Source organism: Aphis gossypii, chromosome X (assembly GCF_020184175.1).
Source record: "Aphis gossypii isolate Hap1 chromosome X, ASM2018417v2, whole genome shotgun sequence".
NCBI classification, from domain to species: Eukaryota; Metazoa; Arthropoda; class Insecta; order Hemiptera; family Aphididae; genus Aphis; species Aphis gossypii.
Window position 1 is genome coordinate 15,294,613 of NC_065533.1, and position 22,357 is coordinate 15,316,969.

Below are 22,357 nucleotides of genomic sequence, written 5' to 3' on the forward strand. Positions count from 1 at the left end.
AATGTACAGCAGAGCGGTACTCACTTGCCGGTTTTTTTTTTTAATTTACCGTAATACGTGACCTAATATTAGTTGTCCGTACTCCAACCGTACGGAGTATCATATTTCATTATTATTTTTAACTGTAGACCACCTCAGCCATTATTTATAAAAATGTTTTGTTGAAAAAAAATCAAATCAATGTTTTGGAGCTTAGTGGAAGTATTCAAAAACTCTGAGTCTACCAATGAACTCTTGAATGAAGGCGCTACAGTACAAAATTATATGCTGAAGTTATTGCATCTTTTAAAGCTGAAAAAGTGTGTCTTAAAAATGTTATTGGGTTTGCTTCTGATGGATGGAATACTATGATGGGTGCATGGAACTCAGTAGCCAGCAAATTTTTGGAAGACTTCCCAAGTGTAATGATTCAAAAGTGTATTTGTCATTCCTTAACTCTTTGTGCGCCAGTGAAGAATGTTAAGTACTTCCACGCAGATTAATAATCTTATATAAACATATTATATTTTAATATTTTTTAAATATGTAGAATATTATATTGTAATATTAATATAAATACCTATTGTTTAGATTTGAAGACCTAGCTCGTGGTGTTTTACAACTTTTTTAAGTCAAGTTGCAAGAGATATGCCCAATTGAAAGAGTTTCAAGATTTTTGTGCTGTAGAGCCTCATCACTTCGGACATGTCAAACTTGTAGGCTATCTTTAGAACTGTTGGTTCGTCGTATTTTAGAACAATGAAAATCACTTAAAATGTATTTCACTCTACATAGGTTAGTATATAATTTGTCATTGGTACTTGTAATCATAAAAATAAGTACTATACTATAATCTATTTTCAATGTTACAGATTTGATTAGCGTGTAACAAATGGAGAAAACAAATATATTTGCTTACATGACCCACTTCTACTTTTTTTTTTAAATTTTTAGAATGGGTTCTACAAAAATTTGTTAATTTTATCAAACTCTTTCAAAGTGAGAAAAGTGTTTAGCTATACTATATACTAAAATGGAAAAAACCTACACAGGTTAAAAAAATAACCTAATTATTTACATTTATAATATATAATAGTTTTGGTATCATTTATATAATATGCAACGTGAAGGGGAATTTATTTTTAAAAATGTTGCACACTTTGTTTTAAAAGTATTTATTTTACCGCATTCATCAGTTGACTACGAAAGAATATTTTCTAAAGTTAACCCAACCAAAACTAAGGTTAGAAGCAAACTTCAAGTACTAGCATTAAATGGCCTACTATTGTCTAGCAAACTAATTAAAAGAACATATTGTGTAAAATTCGAGCCAACAAAATCCTTGATAAACTCTATGAATGTCACGATGTACAATAAATCATCTTTTATGATTGTAGAAGAAAATTTAGTAACTGTCGCATGGAGTAATTAGTAATTAGTAATTACTCTATGAACTAACGTAACTGAAGCTATTGATTAGTGAACAGTGATACCTAATTAGTGAAACTTGATTTTCATTATTTTATTTCAATTTTAAGTATCATGTAATTTTTGTTTTTGAATTTTTTATCATATTGTCCATAATCAATTTATACTTTATATTTTTATCACAGAAGAATTATTCCGTGTTTTCAAGCCACAGATTAACAGGACTGGAAACGAACAATAGTGCACAGTAGGTATCAAAGGCGTATTTAGGATTTTGCTGCCCTGGGTACACATTTTTTTTTTACAACTGTTTAAATCAGTTTAAAATAAAACCTTCTAGTTGAATTGCCTGACCCTCCCCCCCCCAAAAAAAAGTACTTTCCGGGGCAATTGTCTTCCTTGGACCCCCCCCCCTAAATATGCCACTGGTAGGTATAATGAAAAGATCCACATCTGTTACGAAAAGTCAACGAGCGTTTTTGGCGCCATCTTCAAGTCAATTTATGTACAAATTTTACATATTACTTGTTGAATTAAAATAAACCCAATACCCAAACAATTTAAAAAAATTGTTACTTCCAAAAAAAAATTGAACTTAAAATTTAAAGTATTAATTAGAATTTTAAATATATTAAATAATTAGTAGTTTTTACATTGAAACAGACTCACCGGCTATTTTAATATACAGTTCAATACAATTCTATAATAAAAAAACTATAACAAGGGGCATATTGAAATATTTTAAAATGTTTTATAAATGCTCCGTTTTAAACTGTAAGAGTCATGAAAAAACATTTAGGAAATGTACTCTATTTTTTGTACCTGTGGACCGTATTTTATAAACACTATGGAATAATGTAATTTCTACAAATAATAATAAGGTTACTGTTGTGAAAAAAATATGTTAATTGCATTTTACAAATTATGATTTAGTTAGATCTTATGTAAATATGCCAGATGATGTTTCTGACCCATTGCAGCAAGTTTGTACTTATTTGAAATATTTATTACAGCGTGGTTGCAGGAAAAATTTTCGGGGGAGGTTGAAAAAATTATAATTTTTTGAAGGTTCATAAGTGAGAAATTAATCATCCATTCATTTCGGAGGGGGATTGAACCCCAACCCCCCTGCGACCGCCACTAATTTATTATACCTTCTGAAAAAAACTTCCTTGTGTACCATTTTATTTTGAAATTATTTAATCGACACTATTATAATTATTAATGTAAAACTTATTACTACCTAGTACTTAATGATTTATTTTTTCTTAGAGGAGCATTCCTAAGTTACAAAAGGGTGATGTGTCATCATTATATAATACTGTTAACAAAGGCTGTGATGACTGCTCAGAAATTACACCGATACCTGCCACAATTTATCACAGAGGTATAAAAACTATCTAGTTTTTCTATTACCTATATAAATATTGTACAGAGAAAAACTTGTTTTTTTTAAATGTTTAAATGAGCACCTAGGTAACTTAAATATTTAAATTTTATTTTTTGATTAATTTTTATTGAATGACTAAGACAATGAATTAAAATTTTCAAATAAATGTATTAGGAAATTTTTTACCGAGTGAATGGGATTTTGAATAGTCTATTACAGGTGTCTCCAACCTTTTTTTACCGCGGGTCAAATTTGCTATACGCTTTGGCATCGCGGGCCAACATTTTTAGAGGAATAGATAGGTTATAAAATTTAGAAATAAATTATAATAGATAAGATTTATTTAAAAAATGTATGTTAATTTATATTATTTTTTTTTATTTTATAATTCAAAATTTATTATATCTTATATATAAAAATGAATATAATAAGTATACTTAGTCGTGCCATAAATTCTGTCCCTATTTATCAGTTGCTCCATTAATATTTTACGATAACACTAATGACTTTGTTTATGAATATAATTTTCAACAATTGTAATATCTACTATTTTTGGTTAGTACGATAGTTCACGTCACGTATTAAACATGGAATGGGGTATTAAAGAAAATCGTGTTGCTGTTATTGCGTTATTTAAGTGTAATAAAACACCATTAGAGATTTTCAACTTATTGAAACTGTTGAAAATAACGAAAAATTTTGTTTATCGGACCATAAAACGGTTCAACGAGTTCAACACTATAGATGACAAGCCAAGAAGTGGACGTCCACGTGAAATAAGAACAAATGCAGCAGTCAAAGCTGTCACACAGAGAATTCGCAGAAATCCACTTCGCAAGCAAAAAATCATGGCTAGAGAAATGAAAATTCCACCAAGAACCATGTCACGAATAATTAAAGAAGACCTTGGTCTTGGTGCTTATCGAAGAAGCACCGGTCAGCGGTTGACAGACGCTTTACGTCAAATTAGAACGACAAGAGCGAAGAAGTTACTTAAGCGGTACGCAAAAAATGGCCACAGACAGATACTGTTTACAGAAGAAAAAATTTTTACTGTAGAAGAAAAATTTAACCGTCAAAATGATAGAGTTTATGCTCACAACTCTCGGGAAGCTGCTGAAAAAATTCAAAGAGTAAAAAGAGGACATCATCCAGCCTCAGTGATGGTTTGGTGGGGAGTGTCATATGAGGGTGTTACTCAACTGCATTTCTGTGAGCAGGGGTCAAAACACGTGCGGTTAACTACCAAAATGATATTTTAGAAAAGGTAGTGAAGCCTTTAAGTGATACTTTGTTTATAGGAAAGAACTGGATCTTTCAGCAGGATTCAGCGCCTGCACATAAAGCAAAAACCACACAACGCTGGTTAGAGGTCAATTTACCTGAATTTATCGCCGCTCAAGATTGGCCCTCGGCAAGTCCAGACCTCAATCCTTTGGACTACAGACTGTGGAATATTTTAGAGGAGAAGGCCTGCTCTAAGCCCCATCGAAATATCGAATCATTAAAAGCCGATTTGGTAAAATCAGCTGCCTCAATACCGTTAGAAGTGGTGCGTGCTGTCATAGACGAGTGGCCAGATCGTTTGAAGAAATGTATAAATGCAAATGGTGGACATTTTGAATAGTATTTATTTTTTTTTAGTTACTAAGTTAATAAAGAATAAATAACATCAGTTTTTTTGTATTTGTTTTATTTTATTAATTATGTATACTCCTTTGTATAAGGGACAGAACTTATGGCACAACTAAGTATATTAAATTACTTAGTGAGACGTTTGGAACTGCTTGGTTTTTAAAATGTCTTGATAGTTTGCATCAAACTTTGTGGTTCCAATTAGCAGCGTCGCTTGTAAATGTTCGTCACTTAAGTTAGTTCTGTACTTAGATTTTACGTATTTCATTTTTGAAAATGTCTGTTCACACAAGTATGTTGAGCTTAATATTGACATCATTTCACGCTCATGTTTTTTAAGATTTGGAAATGATTCCTTTGGTAACATGGCGTAAAATTGTTGGAGATTAGCTTCCTTGAAATAGTCTTTGAAATTGTTGTTTGACATGAGCTCGATAACTTCAAGCTGAAACTCTGTCGGTAAAGTTTCTATTTTTATGGCAAAAGGATTTTCAAAAATTCGAATACGGTCTTCTGCACTTTCGAAATCTCTAAACCGGGTCTGGAACTGCTCTTTCAAATATGTGAGAACTCCAACAGCAAAATCGGTAGGAAATTCTACATCATTTTCAAGTTTGAATTTGTTGCATGTTGGAAAATGGGCAAGATTTTTTTCTATTAATTGATTTGTGAATAGAGTTAATTTTAATTTGAAAGCTTTAATGTAGGAAAATGTATCAGAAATTAACGAGTTAGCTCCTTGCAACTTTAAATTTAACTCATTAAGAAGCTGAGTTATATCAACGAGAAAAGCTAATTTCCATAGCCATGACAAATCAGTTAACTCGGTTATAACACGGTTTTTTTCTATCATAAATATGTAAATTTCTGAACGAAGATAAAAAAATCTTTTCAAGACGTGACCTCGGCTGAGCCAACGAACTTCGCAATGATATGGAATATCTGGGTACTCGCTTTCAATTTCAGTAAGAAAGTTCTTAAACTGACGGTGACTGAGAGCACTTTTTCGAATATAATTTACATTCTGCACAACCATATTCATAACTTCAGATATTGGTGCATTTTTCCCACACAAAGCTTGCTGGTGTATTATGCAGTGAATAGCCATTGGTGCTGCTGCACCAGTCTCCAATACAACTTTACAAACATTTCCAACCAAACCTGTATGTGCTCCACACATGTTACGTCCACCATCAGTAGTTACGGCTTTTAAGATGTTAAAATCAAGACCCAAAGTAAAAATAGATTCTTTTACCTTCAAAAAAATTTCATTACCAGTACATGAATCTTTCATTGAGTGGACGGCGGCCAATTCTTCGGTTATTTCAAAAGATTCATTAACTCCGCGAACGAATAAAAGCACCTGCGCTGAGTCTGAAGTATCGGTAGATTCATCCAAAGCAATTGAAAAATATTTAAAGCTTTTAGCAATATCTTTTAATTGACGAATAATATCATTTCCGAGATCTGTGGTACGCCGTGCAATTGTATTCGCTGACAAGCTAATACCGGTGAATAAATTGATTTTATCGGGACAAATCTCTTCAACTGTCTTCAAAATGCACTCTTTTACAATTTGGCCATCAGTAAACGGCTTTCCGGCTATCGCCAGAGTACGAGCTACTTGAAAACTTGCTTTTACGAGAGATTCATTTTAACATAACTGTTTAGTAAAAATAACTGTTGAGCTAGTAAATTCTGTTTTAAGATTTCAAACTTGTCCGATCGTAGTTTACCAGATAGGTCGTGTACTCTGTATCGACTTTCCGTTTTTTACTTTAACTCATATTTATTTTAATACAGAACAGAGCACTTCACTCGATAATAAACAACGCTAAACTACAATAATCATAAAAACTGATTCTATATAAATTATAAATTATACCCGATACATTACAGTGGACTCGCGTAGTTAGAAAAACCCGTCGATTAAACGTTTGATAACATTATTATTACAACGGAAAAAGTCGATCGTAACTTATCTGACAATCGCGTAAGTTTTGAGTACAACATTAGTCAAATAAGTTTGATTGACGAGTTTTTCTATTATTAGTTAGTGTTAGTATATGTGTATAAATATTATAAATTGTTATGAATAATACCAAAAGAAAAAATAATAAATTTATTTTATTTTATTAATTAATTCAATAAAAAATAAATTAAACCAATGAAAATTAATATTTATATTTTTTTATATTTTATTTTCAAAACATTAATTAGCTTGGCGGGCCGGATTCGGCCCGCGGACCGTAGGTTGGAGGCCCCTGGTCTATTACATCATATATAAAAACTAGCTAAATCGGATGTTTATTGTTTACTTTCTTTCTTTTTTCGGTGCCCTAGCAACATTCCTTAAATAAACGACGTGAATTTTCAAACGAAAATAATAGCACGTAGGTTGTACAGTTAAAATTAGTTTTATAATAAATAATAGCCGACCCCTGTGCACTCCGCAGCACCAACACAAATATGCAATAAAAATCATTTATTTTTTCAAAATTCTTTATTATTAATCCAACACATTTGAGTAAACAATATTCTTTGTTTGTACATTTGGGGCATACACAAATAAACAATTTGGAGTGCCAACTCTTGAACAGGCCACGTATAGTTAGTTGCCCGTACGAAAAACACGGCTCCTCCAAATTTAAACCGCATACTTGGAGCGTTTGTCCTTGTGCCGTATTGATGGACATGGTGATTGATAGGTGTACGGGGAATTGCAATCGTTTGAAATCAAATAGCATGTATGTTGGTATCAGAGGAATACGTGGGATGGGTACAAATTCCTCTTTCGCTTTGCCAGTCAATATTGTGGCTTCGATTAAATTCGACATCAATCTTTTTAAAGCTAATCTTGAACCGTTGCACAGTTTTGATGCATTCGAATTCCTTAGTAAAATAATTGATGAGTCGATCTTCAAATTCAAGAAATGCGGCGGTATACCGGGTGGTTCCAACTAATTAAAAAATTCAACTGAATAGTTGACTGCATCATCTTCATTCAATGCGCTATCAATAGATTTATATGATATTACTGCACCAGACAATTTTTCTTGGATGAGATAATTGATAGCATTGACATGCGCTTTCTTTGGTGCTAGAATTGCGCGTTCACTCAACCAATTGTGATTCCTGTGATTCTGGATAATATTTATAACACTCGTTCAATCAATTCTTCTTTTGATTTTAGAGTTGTACAAAAATTGTTTGGCAAACTAATTAAACCGATTGTGTTATCGATTTGAACTTTTCCATTTTCAATTTCCAACAATTCCTTCGAAAACCGATCTGCAGATTGATCATTTTGCAACTGAACACGCATGTTTATGTTCAGCGTCAATTTTCGCACATATCTCGACATGAAAGAAGACTTTAGGCACGCATTGATCTCATCTGCCGGTTTTGAGAGTGGAATTACGGGCAGTGTTTGCCTAAAATCACCTGACAATAATATCAATGCACCATCAAAAATGTTTTGATTGCCACGCAAATCTTGCATTGTGTGGTGTATTGCTTCAAGTGATTTTTTGTATGTCATCGTACATTCATCCAATAAAATAATTGCTGTTTGTTGCAAAACTTTCGCCATCGCAGAATTTCTTGATACATTGCACGTTAGATTTTCAATCACCTGTAATCTATTATATAAAAATAAGTCCGGTTTTCCTCCCTGACGCTATAACTCCAGAACGCACGAACCGATTTCCACGGTTTTGCATTCGTTGGAAAGGTCTTGGGCTCCGTGAGGTTTATAGCAAAGAAAATTCTGGAAAATTCAGGAAAAATTCAACAGAAAAGTGGGGAAATCGTTTTTCACATACAGCGCCATCTATTATACATAGCATGTACTTCAAACCAATAGCAACGGTGCGTGATAAAGTGTGTGACAGATAGTCATTATTCTCTGCTCAGTTAATTTCATTTAAGCTCAGTGTAAATTATGTGGATCGTGCATTTGAAGTTAAATTCAACACTCTGTCCATAGTCCAAAATGCCTAGAGAACGACGTGCGAACATCGGCCGCCGCACAAGACATGCAAGCCAGCAACAAGTCTATTCAAGGAACTTAAGAGAAGAAAGACAAAATATAATAAGAGAAAATGACCGATTGAGACATCGCGTGAGCACACGAAGATCATTGGCATCATACAATCGCTTGGCATTCCAATATGATCCCACTGCGAACTACAGTGATGATGAAAATTTGGATATTGGACGAATGACGACTATATGCCGATATTGCAAAGTTCAAAAGAGAAACGGTTGGATTGTGCTGCGCAAGTGGAAAAGTCAAACTGGATCCATTACTTACACCACCACAGCCACTGAAAACATTGTTTGATGGAAGTGATCCCGATTCCAGCCATTTTCTTCAACACATCCTTGAATACAATAACTGCTTTCGCATGACTTCCTTTGGAGCTAATATCATTCGAGAAGGCGGCTTCATGCCGACTTGCAAGGTAAAAGATACAACACACATAACCAACACATAACAACTTCATATACACCACACACTACACCATCACACGATTTACAATGTATTCATGAACAAATTTTAATGATTATTTGCAATTACAGATACAAGGTCAAATATATCATTTGCATGGTTCAATGGTGCCAACACCAGATGAACCGCATCAATTTCTGCAAATATATTTCATTTCGTCGATGGTGGATCAGCTGAACGTGCGGTGCAATATACAGGGAGCACAACAGTTAAAGAGACGAATTATTGAACAGTTGCAAGCATTTTTTCACGCTAATAATGCTGTGGTTAATATGTTCAAAACAGCATTGGAACGAATGCCATCGGATACGCACAAATTTGTCATAAGAGCGGATTGTACTCCAACAGGTGAACATGTGCGAAGATTCAATGCACCCACCGTTAATGATGTTGCTGCAATTATTGTTGGCGATCCAACTAAATCACGAGACATTGTCGTTCAGCGAAGAAGCAATATCATGCATCGTGTAAACGAGACACATCGTTTGTACGATGCGTTACAATATCCAATCATTTATTGGCAAGGGCAAGACGGATACGACATCACGTTGAAGATGGTCGATCCAATTACAGGTACAATATTCACACACTAATTATTTCCATTATTACTTTTATTGGTTTCCATTAACAATTCATTTAATTTTGCATTTTCAGGAGTATCAACGAATAATAAAAATCTAAGCGCAATGAATTACTATGCGTATCGTATGATGACTCGTACACATGAGGAGAATGTCATTCTGAAGTGCGGTCGGCTATTCCAGCAATTCGCTGTCGACATGTATGTCAAAGTCGAGACCGAACGTTTAGCGTTCATCAGATTCAATCAGCCAAAGCTACGATCTGAGGACTATATACACTTGCGTGATGCTATTCATTCAGATGGTGATGTTCAGAATATTGGACGACTGACGATTCTCCCATCAACTTATATCGGAAGCCCACGCCACATGCACGAATACGCTCAAGACGCTATGACGTACGTGCGAAATTATGGAACTCCGGATTTATTTATTACGGTCACATGCAATCCGAAGTGGACGGAAATTGAACGCGAGTTGGAACGGGTCAAAAACCGCAAGATCGCCATGACATAATCGCCAGAGTATTTCAGCAAAAACTCAAGGTTATGATGGATGTGCTTACTAAGTATCGAGTTTTTGGTGACACACGTTGTCATATGTACTCGGTGGAATGGCAGAAGCGTGGACTACCGCATGCTCATATCCTAATTTGGTTGCTGAACAAATTACATTCAAATGAAGTGGATGACATCATATCAGCTGAAATTCCTGATCCAGTCACTGATCCCCGTCTACACGACATTGTGACGACACAGATGGTGCATGGACCGTGCGGTGCATTAAATCCATTATCGCCTTGCATGGCTGATGGAAAGTGCACAAAACGATATCCGCGACCGTTAGTTGCTGAAACAGTCACAGGGAACGATGGATATCCAGTTTATCGTCGGCGTTCAAAAGAAGATAACGGTCGAACTATCAAAGTTAAAGTTCAAAATCAAGAGATTGAGATCGGAAATGAATTCATTGTACCATATTGCCCGCTGCTATCACGAATTTTCGAAACACATGCAAACGTTGAGAGTTGTCATTCGGCCAAATCAATCAAATATTTGTGCAAGTACGTCACAAAAGGCAGCGACATGGCTGTGTTTGGTATTGCGTCGGAAAATGTGAATGACGAAATCAGCAACTTCCAAATGGGCAGATACGTCAGTACTAATGAAGCACTGTGGCGATTATTGTCATTTCAAATTCATGAAAGATATCCCACAGTTGTACATTTAGCAGTGCATTTGGAAAATGGCCAAAGAGTTTACTTCACTGAGGCTAATGCGGCACAACGAGCTGAGAGACCACCATCGACAACATTGACTAGCTTCTTTGCAATGTGTGAAGCAGATCCATTCGCAGCGACGCTGATGTACGTTGAAATGCCCAAGTATTACACTTGGAATCAATCAACAAAGAAATTCCAACGTCGCAAACAAGGAACCCCAGTTTCAGACTGGCCACAGGTGTTTTCAACTGATGCACTAGGTCGTATGTACACTGTTCATCCTAGAAACGATGAATGTTTTTATTTGCGACTGCTGTTAGTAAATGTACGTGGACCGAAATCATTTGCGCATTTGAAAACTGTGAATGGCCACCAATGCCAAACATATCGAGAAGCATGTCAACTATTGGGTTTGCTGGAGAACGATTCTCATTGGGATTTAACACTTGCAGATTCAGTTGTTTCATCAAATGCGTACCAAATACGAACGCTGTTCGCAATTATCATCACCACATGTTTTCCTTCACAACCAATTCAGTTATGGAACAAATACAAAGACGCCATATGTGAAGATATCTTGCATCGCTTGCGTATTCAAACGAATAATCCTGACATCCAAATAACCGATGAAATCTACAATGAAGGATTGATTCTGATTGAGAATCAATGCTTGACTATTGCAAACAAGCTACTGATTGAAGTAGGAATGATTGCGCCAAATCGATCGATGCACGATGCATTTAACCAAGAATTAAATCGAGAGCTGCAATACAATGTTGATACATTGCAGGAATTCGTTAGAAATAATGTTCCGTTGCTGAATGAACAGCAAAAACAAGTATACAAAACATTAATGCAAGCGGTGGACAATAATACTGGTGGTCTATTCTTCCTGGATGCACCTGGAGGAACAGGGAAAACATTTGTCATTTCATTGATTTTGGCCACTATTCGATCAAGATGTGACATAGCTTTGGCGTTAGCATCATCTGGAATTGCGGCGACTCTTCTAGATGGCGGTCGTACTGCACATTCTGCGCTTAAGTTGCCACTCAATTTAAACACAATTGATACTCCAACGTGCAATATTTCCCGATCCAGTGCAATGGGAAAATTGTTAATGCAATGCAAGCTCATTGTTTGGGATGAGTGCACAATGGCACATAAGAAATCACTTGAAGCACTTAACTTCACACTGAAGGATCTTCGGAGAAATAACAACATCTTTGGCGGCTTGATGATATTGTTGGCAGGCGATTTCAGGCAGACGTTGCCAGTAGTTCCCCGTGGAACGCCTGCAGATGAATTGAATGCTTGCCTAAAGGCATCACCTTTATGGAATAACGTAAAAACATTATCGCTAACCACTAATATGAGAGTTCAACTTCAAAATGATCAAAGTGCTGCACAATTTTCCAAACAATTGTTAGATCTTGGAAATGGAAAAGTCCCAGTTGATGCGACATCTGGATTAATTACTCTTACCAACGACTTTTGCCGATTTGTAGACACTCAATTAGTTCTTATTGAAAATGTTTTCCCAAACATTAGTGAGAATTATAAGAATTATGCTTGGTTAAGTCAACGAGCAATTCTTGCAGCAAAGAATAATGATGTCCACGCACTGAATTTCACCATTCAATCAAAAATTGCTGGCGATTTGGTGACATACAAATCCGTTGATTCAATAACAAATCCCGATGATGTAGTAAATTATCCAACGGAGTTTTTGAACTCTCTGGAGATACCAGGATTTCCACCACATAACTTGCAACTGAAAGTTGGTACAGTTATTTTGATACTGCGTAATTTGAATCCACCGCGACTTTGCAACGGTACTCGACTTTCGGTAAAGAGACTTATGCCGAATTTAATTGAGGCAACCATTATTAACGGAAAGTACGCAGGTGAAAATGTATGTATTCCTCGAATACCAATGATTCCGACTGATCTTCCGTTTGACTTCAAACGATTGCAATTCCCAGTTCGCCTTGCGTTCGCAATGACAATTAATAAGTCGCAAGGCCAATCGCTTAGTGTTTGCGGGATAAATTTGGAAAATCATTGTTTTTCACATGGACAATTATACGTTGCGTGTTCACGAGTTGGGAAACCATCCGCTTTGTTTGTGTTAACGTCAGACCAAAAAACAAAAAATGTGGTTTACCAAAGAGCACTACAATGAAACAATTAAATAACACTTCATTTTAGTAGGTAATTGAAATGAATTTATTACTGTTGTGAAATGAAATAAATATTTTCCTTTTCAAATATATAACAAAAAAAATTTTTTTTCTTTATCTTTTAATCACCAAACGAAATGTTACATAAAACGAATCTGGTGGCGAAACGGAGTTCGCCGGGTCTGCTAGTACATTAATAATAATTACATCTCAATTAATGTAAATGCATTTCAAGCCAATCAATCAATGAATATAAACAAACCTGCACATTTAACGGTAATTTTAATACAGAGTGTGCTGTTCGTCCTCCATCCAACAGAGTAGCAGCTATTCCAGACGCAGCAAGTGGCCAATGCAATTTTCCCTTGTGCTCGAATGTTTGCCAAAATGAGTGATATTATAAATATTTTACCCGCACCACCGGGTGCGTTCAAAAAGTACAATCCATCGGCTTCATTTTTTACTACTTACATGATGGTATCGTACACATTTTTTTGATGGTCATTTAATTTGGGAACATTTAAATTCACTAATGTTTGCAATTCATTGATATCATACCGTTGTACTCGTCGCAATTCTCGATAGAAAAAATCATGCATTGGACAATTGGGTGAAATCATACCTAATTGTCCCAATGTTTTATTGGCGATCGTAAGGCACATATCTTCAATCGCTATTAATGCCTCATGATATATTTTCAATGTTATGATCAAATCAGAGTTTCCTGTGTGATGGCGCATTCGAATCAAAAAGTCTTCTGTCATAAAATCTCGATATTTAATCCATAATTCAATCGGATTCGATGGAAAACCTGTTGATATTATTATGGCATACAGCATACGTATTTGATGTGGAAATGAAGCAATCGATGCATCTTGAAGTGATGAATTCCAATGTTCATCTTTTTCCAGTAAACCCAAATGCTCACACTCTTCACGATACGTAGCACATAAATGATCATAACTGTTCGCAAATCTTCAAATGAACTCGGTCCCACAACATTCACAAACATCAGCTGCAAATAATAACATTCTACCATTTTGGATGAACTGTGTATAGTCTTTCCATAGTTTCTGCATAGAAAAGACCTGGATGCCATCAACTGCTGTTCCCTGTTTACGCCGTTGCCATGTTTTTTGTGCAGTCCAAGTGTAATAATGCGTTACATTTGAATACAGCAAAGTTCTGGCAAATTCATCACTTGCGCACAATTGAAAAAAAAGTAGTTAATGTTGTTACTGGTGGACGTGTCACTCTCTCTTGAACATTTTCATAGGTAAAATATACACGTTGTCTATTTCTAAGGTGAACTGCCAAATGAATATCAGCAGGAAATCGTTCATGCATCGGGTATGAATAAATTCTCCAAAGAGCCTCATTAGTGCTGATGTAACGTCCTATTTGATATTGAGCAATTTCATCATGACTATTGTCAGCAGCTACTCCGAAAACAACCATATCACTCCCTTTGTTGACATATTTGCAAATGTATTTGATCGATTTGACCGAATTGCAATACTCAACGTTAATGTGTGCCTTAAATATTTTTGACAGTAGTGGTGAGTATGGAACTACCTAACGATTATCAACTTCGATGTCTTGATTTTGCATTCTAATCGTTACCGTATGGCCATTATCTTCCGTAGACCGACGTCGGTACAACGGATATCCATCATCATTGTGACAGAAGTCAATGCTCTTGGGTACCGTTTTGAACATTTTCCATTGATCATGCATGGAGAATTCAAATCGAGTGCACCGCAAGGAACGTGAATCATATTTTTCTTGACAACTTCAAATAATTCAGGATCAGCAATTTCATCTGGAAAATAATGGCAATTATTAATATCTGGCAGTTTATCCTAAATAAACAACATAAAATAACCCATAGCAACCAAACATTTCCAAAGTAAATTTTGGCCATGTCACCAGGGGTGCACTTAAGAGGCCATAACTCCGGAACTACTTATCGCACAGCTTTCAAACTTCACAGAAATCATCTACATATCAATCTTAATATGCTCTGATATTTTTATCCAATCGGTTCGGTGGATCTTGAGTTATATAATTTCTTCAAAATGTACACTAATTTTTGTATATATAGATATTGCATTTTAGATTCTCAGTGAAGCGAGTGTTGCCGTTGGGCTTTTACGAAATACGAGACAATATTATAATAGACTAATATATATAAAATTATAATAATAATATATTAATATATTAATATTATTTTATATTATAAAACGCCTTGTGGGTTTGAAGGTATGCAACACAAAGCACACTGCCTAGAATCAATGGGGTAGGCAATAAAACATGACGACGACGATGACTATGACAGGAGACTAAAATAGCTTAACGGCCATGGGAATGAGGAAATTGATTTTAAACACGGGAAAAGGGAAAACGAGTTTAGTTATAAGGGGGGATGTCTCGGTGGTCGGAATCGGTATGGTGCAATGACCACCGAGCTCACATAAATCGGACTATACTTAAAATTATACTTAAATTAAGATGCTGGTGACGATGGTGGCAATGACGATGATGACTCGAAGACCTGGGCGGCCTCTCACACACCACGGCGGATGCTGGCGGTCTTACGCAATGGACTCGGATCAGGAATTGGCTCCACTTGTCGCAGGCCACAGACGCTGTTGATCAACAGGCTGCACCAATCCCTGGTATCGGGCGATGGAGGAGCTACGCCCGCCGTCCCACTCGGTGACAGATTTTGTCACAAGTACACCGCGATAGGTATACACACCCAAATAATATAATATATAAAACTCACGTCTATTTGTCGTTGATGGTGTGTTTATTGTGGAATATTGCAACAATAGTAATAATAATAATAATAACAGTAATAGCAATAATAAATAATACAATACGAAAATAAGCAATAACTCCGGAAGGATACAATTGGTACACCACTTCGGTCACAGTGACCCGATCGGCACAACCGTGCAAATGTCACAATGACAAAATAAATAATATTGTGAGACTTGTTGCCACATTGACACCAAACCCAACAATACTTACAAGCTGCTTTAATAGCAAGAATAACGAAAAACAAGAAAAAACCAAACGATCAGCGATGTACGGCTATGTACCGGAACCGAACAACGAGTAAAAAAAAACAATAATAATAAGAAAAATTCTTGGTCGCGTAATCACAATGACAATAATTAAACAGGTGATAATAAAACAAAGACAATGTAGCGACAACGATAATAATAATAATAAAATTAAAATAAAATAATTTACATACAGGTAATTATAAATCACATACACAACGGACGAGGAAGGGGATAAAGATAAAGATGGGTTGCCGCCGTCGTGTTTTCAGTATGTTATATAATAATAATGATAAATAGAATTTGCCTCAGCAACAGCGAGGAATGTATTGGTTTTATAATAATGTTTATTTCTTTTTTTTTTCTGTAAACATTTTTCTCCTCCTAAACTTGCTCAAAAGTATCAAGTGTAGCATCTTTTAGTTAATGTTCTTGAGCTGGTACTTTAAAGAGGTAATTTTTCGATTTTCTCAATAGTTATTTAACGCCACGGAAAAACACCGAAAAATTATGAAAAAAAACGAGATTTCAATTTATAACGCTTGGTTTATCACAATAGTAACGAATAATATTTAAATATTTAATGAAATAAAAAATATTCTTTCGTCCGCGCAGAATCGTTTTTTTTATCGAATGCAATAATTGCATTCAAATCGATTACTGTAAAATTACTCTATCCTGTCAGAGGACCGTAAGGATGATAATGGACAAACTTTCTTCACCGTAATGACCTACTAATTTTTTGTTAATTTATTACAGATTCCTCTATGTCATAAAATACTTGATTTAACTTGTAGTACACCAATTGACTCATCTAGTAGAAATTCAAATTATAACTCATTATGACCAAAAAGCTGATTATGCTTTAGTATTCATGTTTCAAAGCTATGCTGTAAATTGTTCTTAACCAATTGCTGTATTTACATCAAAACCACAAGTTAAAGGTATATTTTACAATAACAACAACAACAACATTACCATATTTGAAGTATTTCAAATAATTAATATAACTGAAAATTATTTAATATTTTTTAAGGTTTTATGCTATGGTAGATGGTTTAGTTAGTGATGGTGCATCCACTAACAGGAAATTATGGTATGAATTTAGAGTTAGTGAAAAATAGGAAGATTCTAAAAACTTTTTTTATACATCCGCTTAATGACAAAAGAAAGTAAATGTTTTTAGTGATGCATCACATTTAATAGAAACAGTATGGGATTGCTTACATAACAAGAAATATTTAAAGGTATGAATGTATGATTAACACTAACTACTTATCTCATTTTTGATACTTTATCAAAAATAAGTGTTAAATTAGCCACTCATGTAATTGAAATATTAAACATACTTTGTTAAAATTTGTGTCCAATTGACATTAATATATTTTAGGTTCTGAGTAATTCAATTGCTAATGTTTAGGAATTTTATAGAAACCGATAATTTATTATCCTTCAAGGAAGTGAAAAAACTTAAGATTTTGTTAAAAGTTTTAATGACACTTTTGATGCATTAAATCGAAGACACAAAAATGAAAGAATTAAGTTAAACGGTACTGATTTTAAGGTAAATATATTTTATAATACACAATATGAATTTTTAGTTCTAATTTTAAACCTATTAATATTAAAAAAAAAGTTTTTGGAAAGCACGATCAATTAGCTAAATTCCTAAATTTTTGGGAGCAAAATAGTAAAGATGGTTAAATATCTGATGATGAATTTCTTACTCGGCCAACTACTGAAGGCTTAAGAATTACCTACGTTGTAATCAACTATAGATTTGTTTAAATATTTACTGAATGAATGTAAGTACCATTATATCCTCAGTAATAAATTTAACTAGGGTCAGATTTGTAATGAGAAATATACAGCGCTTCTACCGACATCACTCACGTAATAATTACGCTATACAGCTCGTCCCGCCGTAAAAACAACAACTATAATTACGCTGTTTTGCGACCACCGCGTACATACCGTTCACCTCAGATGGCCCTTATGAGCAACACGTTTTAATCGGTTGCTGTGGCCGCGATTCGATTTGCATAGTAAGTATAATATGCAAATCGAATAACCAATTATCAACAGTACACATGCACCCTATGTCCAATACAGTAAGAAAAAACCATCTATACGCCCAATGAATGATACAAAAACCAATTAAACATATCATGTTAATCGTGTATACTGTCTGGATAATTCGGACCAGGCAGTGTACAAGTAGGGGTCAATTCTGACCGTGAAAATAACAAAAGTTATTTGACCGAGTTTTAATCGCCGTTAACCGTCGTGTATATTACGATCCGCCGTGTTTTCCCCGTCATCGCTAGCAAGCGCCACCGCATCTCCTCCTCTGTCCGTCTTGCCACTCGCGGAGAACGCGCTCTACCTATACCCTCCGGGTACGGAATACGTCTATACGTATTATACCTGCACGGTGCGGGGTACAGAGCGTACTACACCAATGTGTTAAGAACCGCTCGTCCTCCCTACCGTTGTGTTGTAATGGCACAAACCATTTACAATAATTTAAATGATCCACTAATTTTTTTATTTTACAACTTTTTGGAGTGGGTATTACCAAAGTTTGTCAATTTGAATAAACTTTTTCAGAGTGAAAAAAGTGTTATAACTGTACTACATACTAAAATGGAAGAAACATATAAAGGTAGTTAAAAAACAAATAAGATAAATTTAAATTAAACCAATTTATGAATAATATTTGTATAAATATGTATTAGGTACTAAGTAAATATTTTTTTTTTGTCTACCAGAGCTGTTATATTCATTCATAAAGAAGTGTCCAGATCCATTTAATTGTGATGTCCAGGATAGAACCATGTTTTTAAGGAACGAAGAAATGTATTTAGGGTTTAATGTAATGACATTGGTGCAAAAACCTGAAATAAATTCAAATAAAAAAATGCTAATCGAATTTTATAATAAATGTAAACAGTTTTTAATTGTTTCCTGTAAACAAATCAAAAAAAGGTAAAAAATATGGTATCTACTATTAAAATAAAGTGGATGTCTTGATTTTACTTTTTACTTAATTTCTATTTTTTAGTTTCAACTTTCAAGTATGATTTTAATAAATCTTTACTAAAAAAACTCCATAACTTTCAACCAAAAGTTGTAATGAGTAAAAAATGTCTTGTTTCCTTGGCTTCAATGTATAATGAAGTTCCAAGAATCTCTGAATAATATACCAAATTTGAACTTCAAGTAATTGATACAGAGTGGAGAAAGCTCAAAATAATTGATTTAAGTGATACTATAAAATCAATAAAATATGTTGATGAGTTTTGAACGTTCTTGTACAACTGGGAATGTGATGATGAGTTTAAGTTTAAACATTTGGCCGGTTTTGTGTTAAAGATTTTGAGTTTACCTCATTCTTCTGTCGATTGAGAAAGAGTTTTTTCCAAAGTCAACTTAATAAAAACCAAAGTTAGAAATAGATTACAAGTAGAATCTTTAAATGGATTACTACTGTCTAGTGAACATATTAAACGTACAACTTGTATTCATTTTAAACCTACTAAATCAATGATAGATTCTATGAATATCACTATGTATAATTACGAAGCAACCGATGTTAGTGAAACTGAAATTTCAAATTCTGTAGTAGAATTTGGAAATTATTCAACGTTTCAACATTCAATTGTTTTATTTTTTATTTTTTGTTGACTATGATATATTATTTTATACTTATTAAAAAGTTGTAATTATATACATTTTTTATATTTGATTTACCTTTTGATCTATTCTAATCACACATGCCATCCTATTGCAATATTTCCTATCACATATTCACATCGAGCAACAGAGTGTCGGGAGCACAGCTATAGGTACTAGTATCAATAGACTGATACCGAATAGACTAATAGTGTATCTACTAAATAGTGAGTAATGACTAAAGAGTATAGACTATTATAACCATGATCACAAATAAACATACACCTTAGATATATCTTGAATCGCAGCCGTGTAATAGAGTAAATATAAGAATATAACACGGAGTACTAACTGTAAACTGACAATGTTAGTCTGACATAACATTTTGATTTTTATGTTAAACTCGAACTGATAATAAATATTACGTCAATGTTATCACTTAACTACGAATTTATCACGATGAAATTTATTTATTAACGTACGATTTTGTACGGTAATTTGATAAAATATATACGGACGAAGGCCTTTTGGTTCTTGGCAACACAGACACCTGGTTTCACACTTTCACCCAGACTCCCACGCAAACAAGAGACGCACCACGATATATAAGGGAGCCCGAAGACCAGCAACGGTAGATGTACCAAAGCTATCAACATCTAAGCACTTTTACGACACTCAACCACTTATTTTATTTGTTACATATATTTCGTTTATACGTAATTAAGACATTATTCGTTATTAAGTTTTAACTTTCATTCAAAATAACCATTTGGTTTCAACTCTGAAACTGGCACGCAACAATAGTTACCAAGTTGGTTTATTTGGATTTATTCAGTAGATAGTTAAAAATATCTATTCAATCGGAAAATCACTTGGTTGTTTTATAAACTATTGATAGTCAAAACTAGTCGGTAGTGCCCATCACTAGCCGACACCGACGCGCGATAAGCGCGTCTGGAATTGTCAACCGCCCGTACCGCGAACCGGCTCGAGGTGAGCTAGTTCTTTTACCCGGTGTTCGTCAATTGCGCCGGATTTGGAACACTACCTGTATAGTATACATCTATTGCGCCGGTATCAAAAAGGTATAACTAAAAGGTATACATCTATTGCGCCGGTATCAAAAAGGTATAATTAAAAGGTATACATCAATTGCGCCGGAGCATTTGACAATGACACAAACTGTCTTGGTTAGTTTTAATTTTTATAGTAATTATATTATATTATATTAATTAAATATTAATTTATATTAACTATATTATTTTTATAATTATTTGTACAACAATAAACAAAAATATATACATTACACACAATTTATACAATTTATAATCTAAAAATCTTTATCATATTGTGAGGCAATTAAAAATATGTTGAACAAATGGTCAAGTATCATATTTCATTTTGTCATGTCTAATAATTTGTCATCCCGGTGCAATACTCAAATTGTCTTGATTTCGGTGTCAATATTTACTTTTCTAAAATAATTAAATTAAAATTAGACAATGTAGATATAAATGAAGATTTTTATTTAATTACCTTATTAAAAATTTTTGTTGTGGTAGCTTATACGTTTTACAAATTCAAACATATCTAAATGGCCATTTAAATATTTGGATATATTTTCGTCAGCTATGGTTTTTTGTTTTTTATACTTATGATTTTTAATTTTCTTTTCTTTTTCGACGCTATTTATTTTTATATAATATGATTGAAGTTGAATAATTTTTAAAACTTCATAAAAAACAAAAATATTTGGATGGGGTGAATAAAAATATTTCCCAAACGCTGAGTGAAATGACTCACAGGCATTTGTTGTTCTTTCGCCTGATATGTTACACGATGACCAAAGATAAGGTGGAAAAATTGCATTTTCATCAATATATGTATCAACGAGGTAATCACAAAATTTATCAATTCGTTCGTCCATTGGTTTAATGCCCATAAAATCAACTGCGAAGCAAGTGCCGACGTTTTCAGGTTCAAGTAGTGGTAGGCCGAATATCCACTTTAACCATTTTCCAATTTCACTTGAATGATTTTTATATTCTATAGATAAGTCTAAATTTTGGATTTTTCTCCACCATGATTGAGAAAGATGAAATCGACAACCACGTAAAATTATATTTGGCCAAACTGTAAGAACAGCCTTATGTATGCTTTGCTCAAAATCTACAATGCAAATTTTTGGTTGAAAATGTATAGACAATTTTGATGTACATACCTCAATTAAACTATTAAATGCTTGTTCATAAATTTTAGTTTCTTTATTTGGCAAAAGCAAAAAAACTAATGGAATATAATTACCGTTTTTAACTGTATGGATTGTGAATAATTGATAAAAATATTTGGGACAGTAAGAAAATGTCCCATCCATAAATATTTTTTCTTGGCAACAGAGAAATTTTAAGTTAGTCATTGTTGAAAATGCTGTTATTTTGTTTTCAGAATCGTTTATTAATAAAAATTCTTCGTTTTTATTCGTAAGTGTCGGAATATTAATTAAAGCTTCTTGGGTTTCTTTTAAATTTGTTGGTAATGTTGGAATATTTTTTCGTCTAGCTCTGTATAAATTTTGTCTTATATTTGAAATATCATCGGTTTTAAGGTTGTTTATTACATGATTAGATATTTCCTTACTTATTATTTTTAACGGTTTTTCTGTTAAATCGTCCATTGCTTT

At 34.0% G+C, this 22,357-nt stretch overlaps 4 protein-coding genes across 4 annotated transcripts; 3 read left to right on the forward strand and 1 right to left on the reverse strand.

Moving 5' to 3' along the window:
- Positions 1 to 3,384: 3,384 nt before the first annotated feature.
- Positions 3,385 to 4,424, forward strand: LOC114130251 (uncharacterized). The gene is made up of 2 exons (XM_027995182.2): positions 3,385 to 3,988; positions 4,099 to 4,424. The coding sequence occupies exons 1-2, from the start codon at positions 3,385 to 3,387 to the stop codon at positions 4,422 to 4,424; spliced, it is 930 nt and encodes a 309-aa protein (XP_027850983.2).
- A 138-nt stretch (positions 4,425 to 4,562) lies between these two features.
- Positions 4,563 to 7,128, reverse strand: LOC114130252 (general transcription factor II-I repeat domain-containing protein 2B-like). Its single transcript, XM_050207073.1, has 3 exons — positions 7,023 to 7,128; positions 5,351 to 6,067; positions 4,563 to 5,086 (listed from the first exon to the last, which is right to left on the reverse strand). The coding sequence occupies exons 1-3, from the start codon at positions 7,126 to 7,128 to the stop codon at positions 4,563 to 4,565; spliced, it is 1,347 nt and encodes a 448-aa protein (XP_050063030.1).
- Positions 7,129 to 8,426: 1,298 nt separating this feature from the next.
- On the forward strand, positions 8,427 to 10,042 carry LOC126552377 (uncharacterized). The gene is made up of 4 exons (XM_050207074.1): positions 8,427 to 8,555; positions 8,683 to 8,898; positions 9,017 to 9,518; positions 9,600 to 10,042. The coding sequence occupies exons 1-4, from the start codon at positions 8,427 to 8,429 to the stop codon at positions 10,040 to 10,042; spliced, it is 1,290 nt and encodes a 429-aa protein (XP_050063031.1).
- A 35-nt stretch (positions 10,043 to 10,077) lies between these two features.
- On the forward strand, positions 10,078 to 13,326 carry LOC126552378 (uncharacterized). Its single transcript, XM_050207075.1, has 2 exons — positions 10,078 to 12,655; positions 13,223 to 13,326. Exons 1-2 carry the CDS (start codon positions 10,078 to 10,080, stop codon positions 13,324 to 13,326), a joined length of 2,682 nt encoding a protein of 893 aa, XP_050063032.1.
- The last annotated feature ends 9,031 nt before the right edge of the window (positions 13,327 to 22,357 follow it).

Excerpts from the sequence above, each read along its gene's own strand:
- LOC126552378 (XM_050207075.1), top strand. The coding sequence starts at position 10,078 with ATGGATGTGCTTACTAAGTATCGAGTTTTTGGTGACACACGTTGTCAT. Across the intron at positions 12,656-13,222 it reads TATTAACGGAAAGTACGCAG|AGTGTGCTGTTCGTCCTCCA; the intron begins GTGAAAATGTAT and ends ATTTTAATACAG.
- LOC114130251 (XM_027995182.2), top strand. The coding sequence starts at position 3,385 with ATGGAATGGGGTATTAAAGAAAATCGTGTTGCTGTTATTGCGTTATTT. Across the intron at positions 3,989-4,098 it reads GTGGGGAGTGTCATATGAGG|GAAAGAACTGGATCTTTCAG; the intron begins GTGTTACTCAAC and ends CTTTGTTTATAG.
- LOC114130252 (XM_050207073.1), bottom strand. The coding sequence starts at position 7,128 with ATGTCCATCAATACGGCACAAGGACAAACGCTCCAAGTATGCGGTTTA. Across the intron at positions 6,068-7,022 it reads TATACGTGGCCTGTTCAAGA|CAAGTTTTCAAGTAGCTCGT; the intron begins GTTGGCACTCCA and ends CTCTCGTAAAAG. Across the intron at positions 5,087-5,350 it reads TCCATATCATTGCGAAGTTC|AAAAAAATCTTGCCCATTTT; the intron begins GTTGGCTCAGCC and ends ATCAATTAATAG.
- LOC126552377 (XM_050207074.1), top strand. The coding sequence starts at position 8,427 with ATGCCTAGAGAACGACGTGCGAACATCGGCCGCCGCACAAGACATGCA. Across the intron at positions 8,556-8,682 it reads ATGACCGATTGAGACATCGC|TTCAAAAGAGAAACGGTTGG; the intron begins GTGAGCACACGA and ends GATATTGCAAAG. Across the intron at positions 8,899-9,016 it reads GCTTCATGCCGACTTGCAAG|ATACAAGGTCAAATATATCA; the intron begins GTAAAAGATACA and ends TTGCAATTACAG.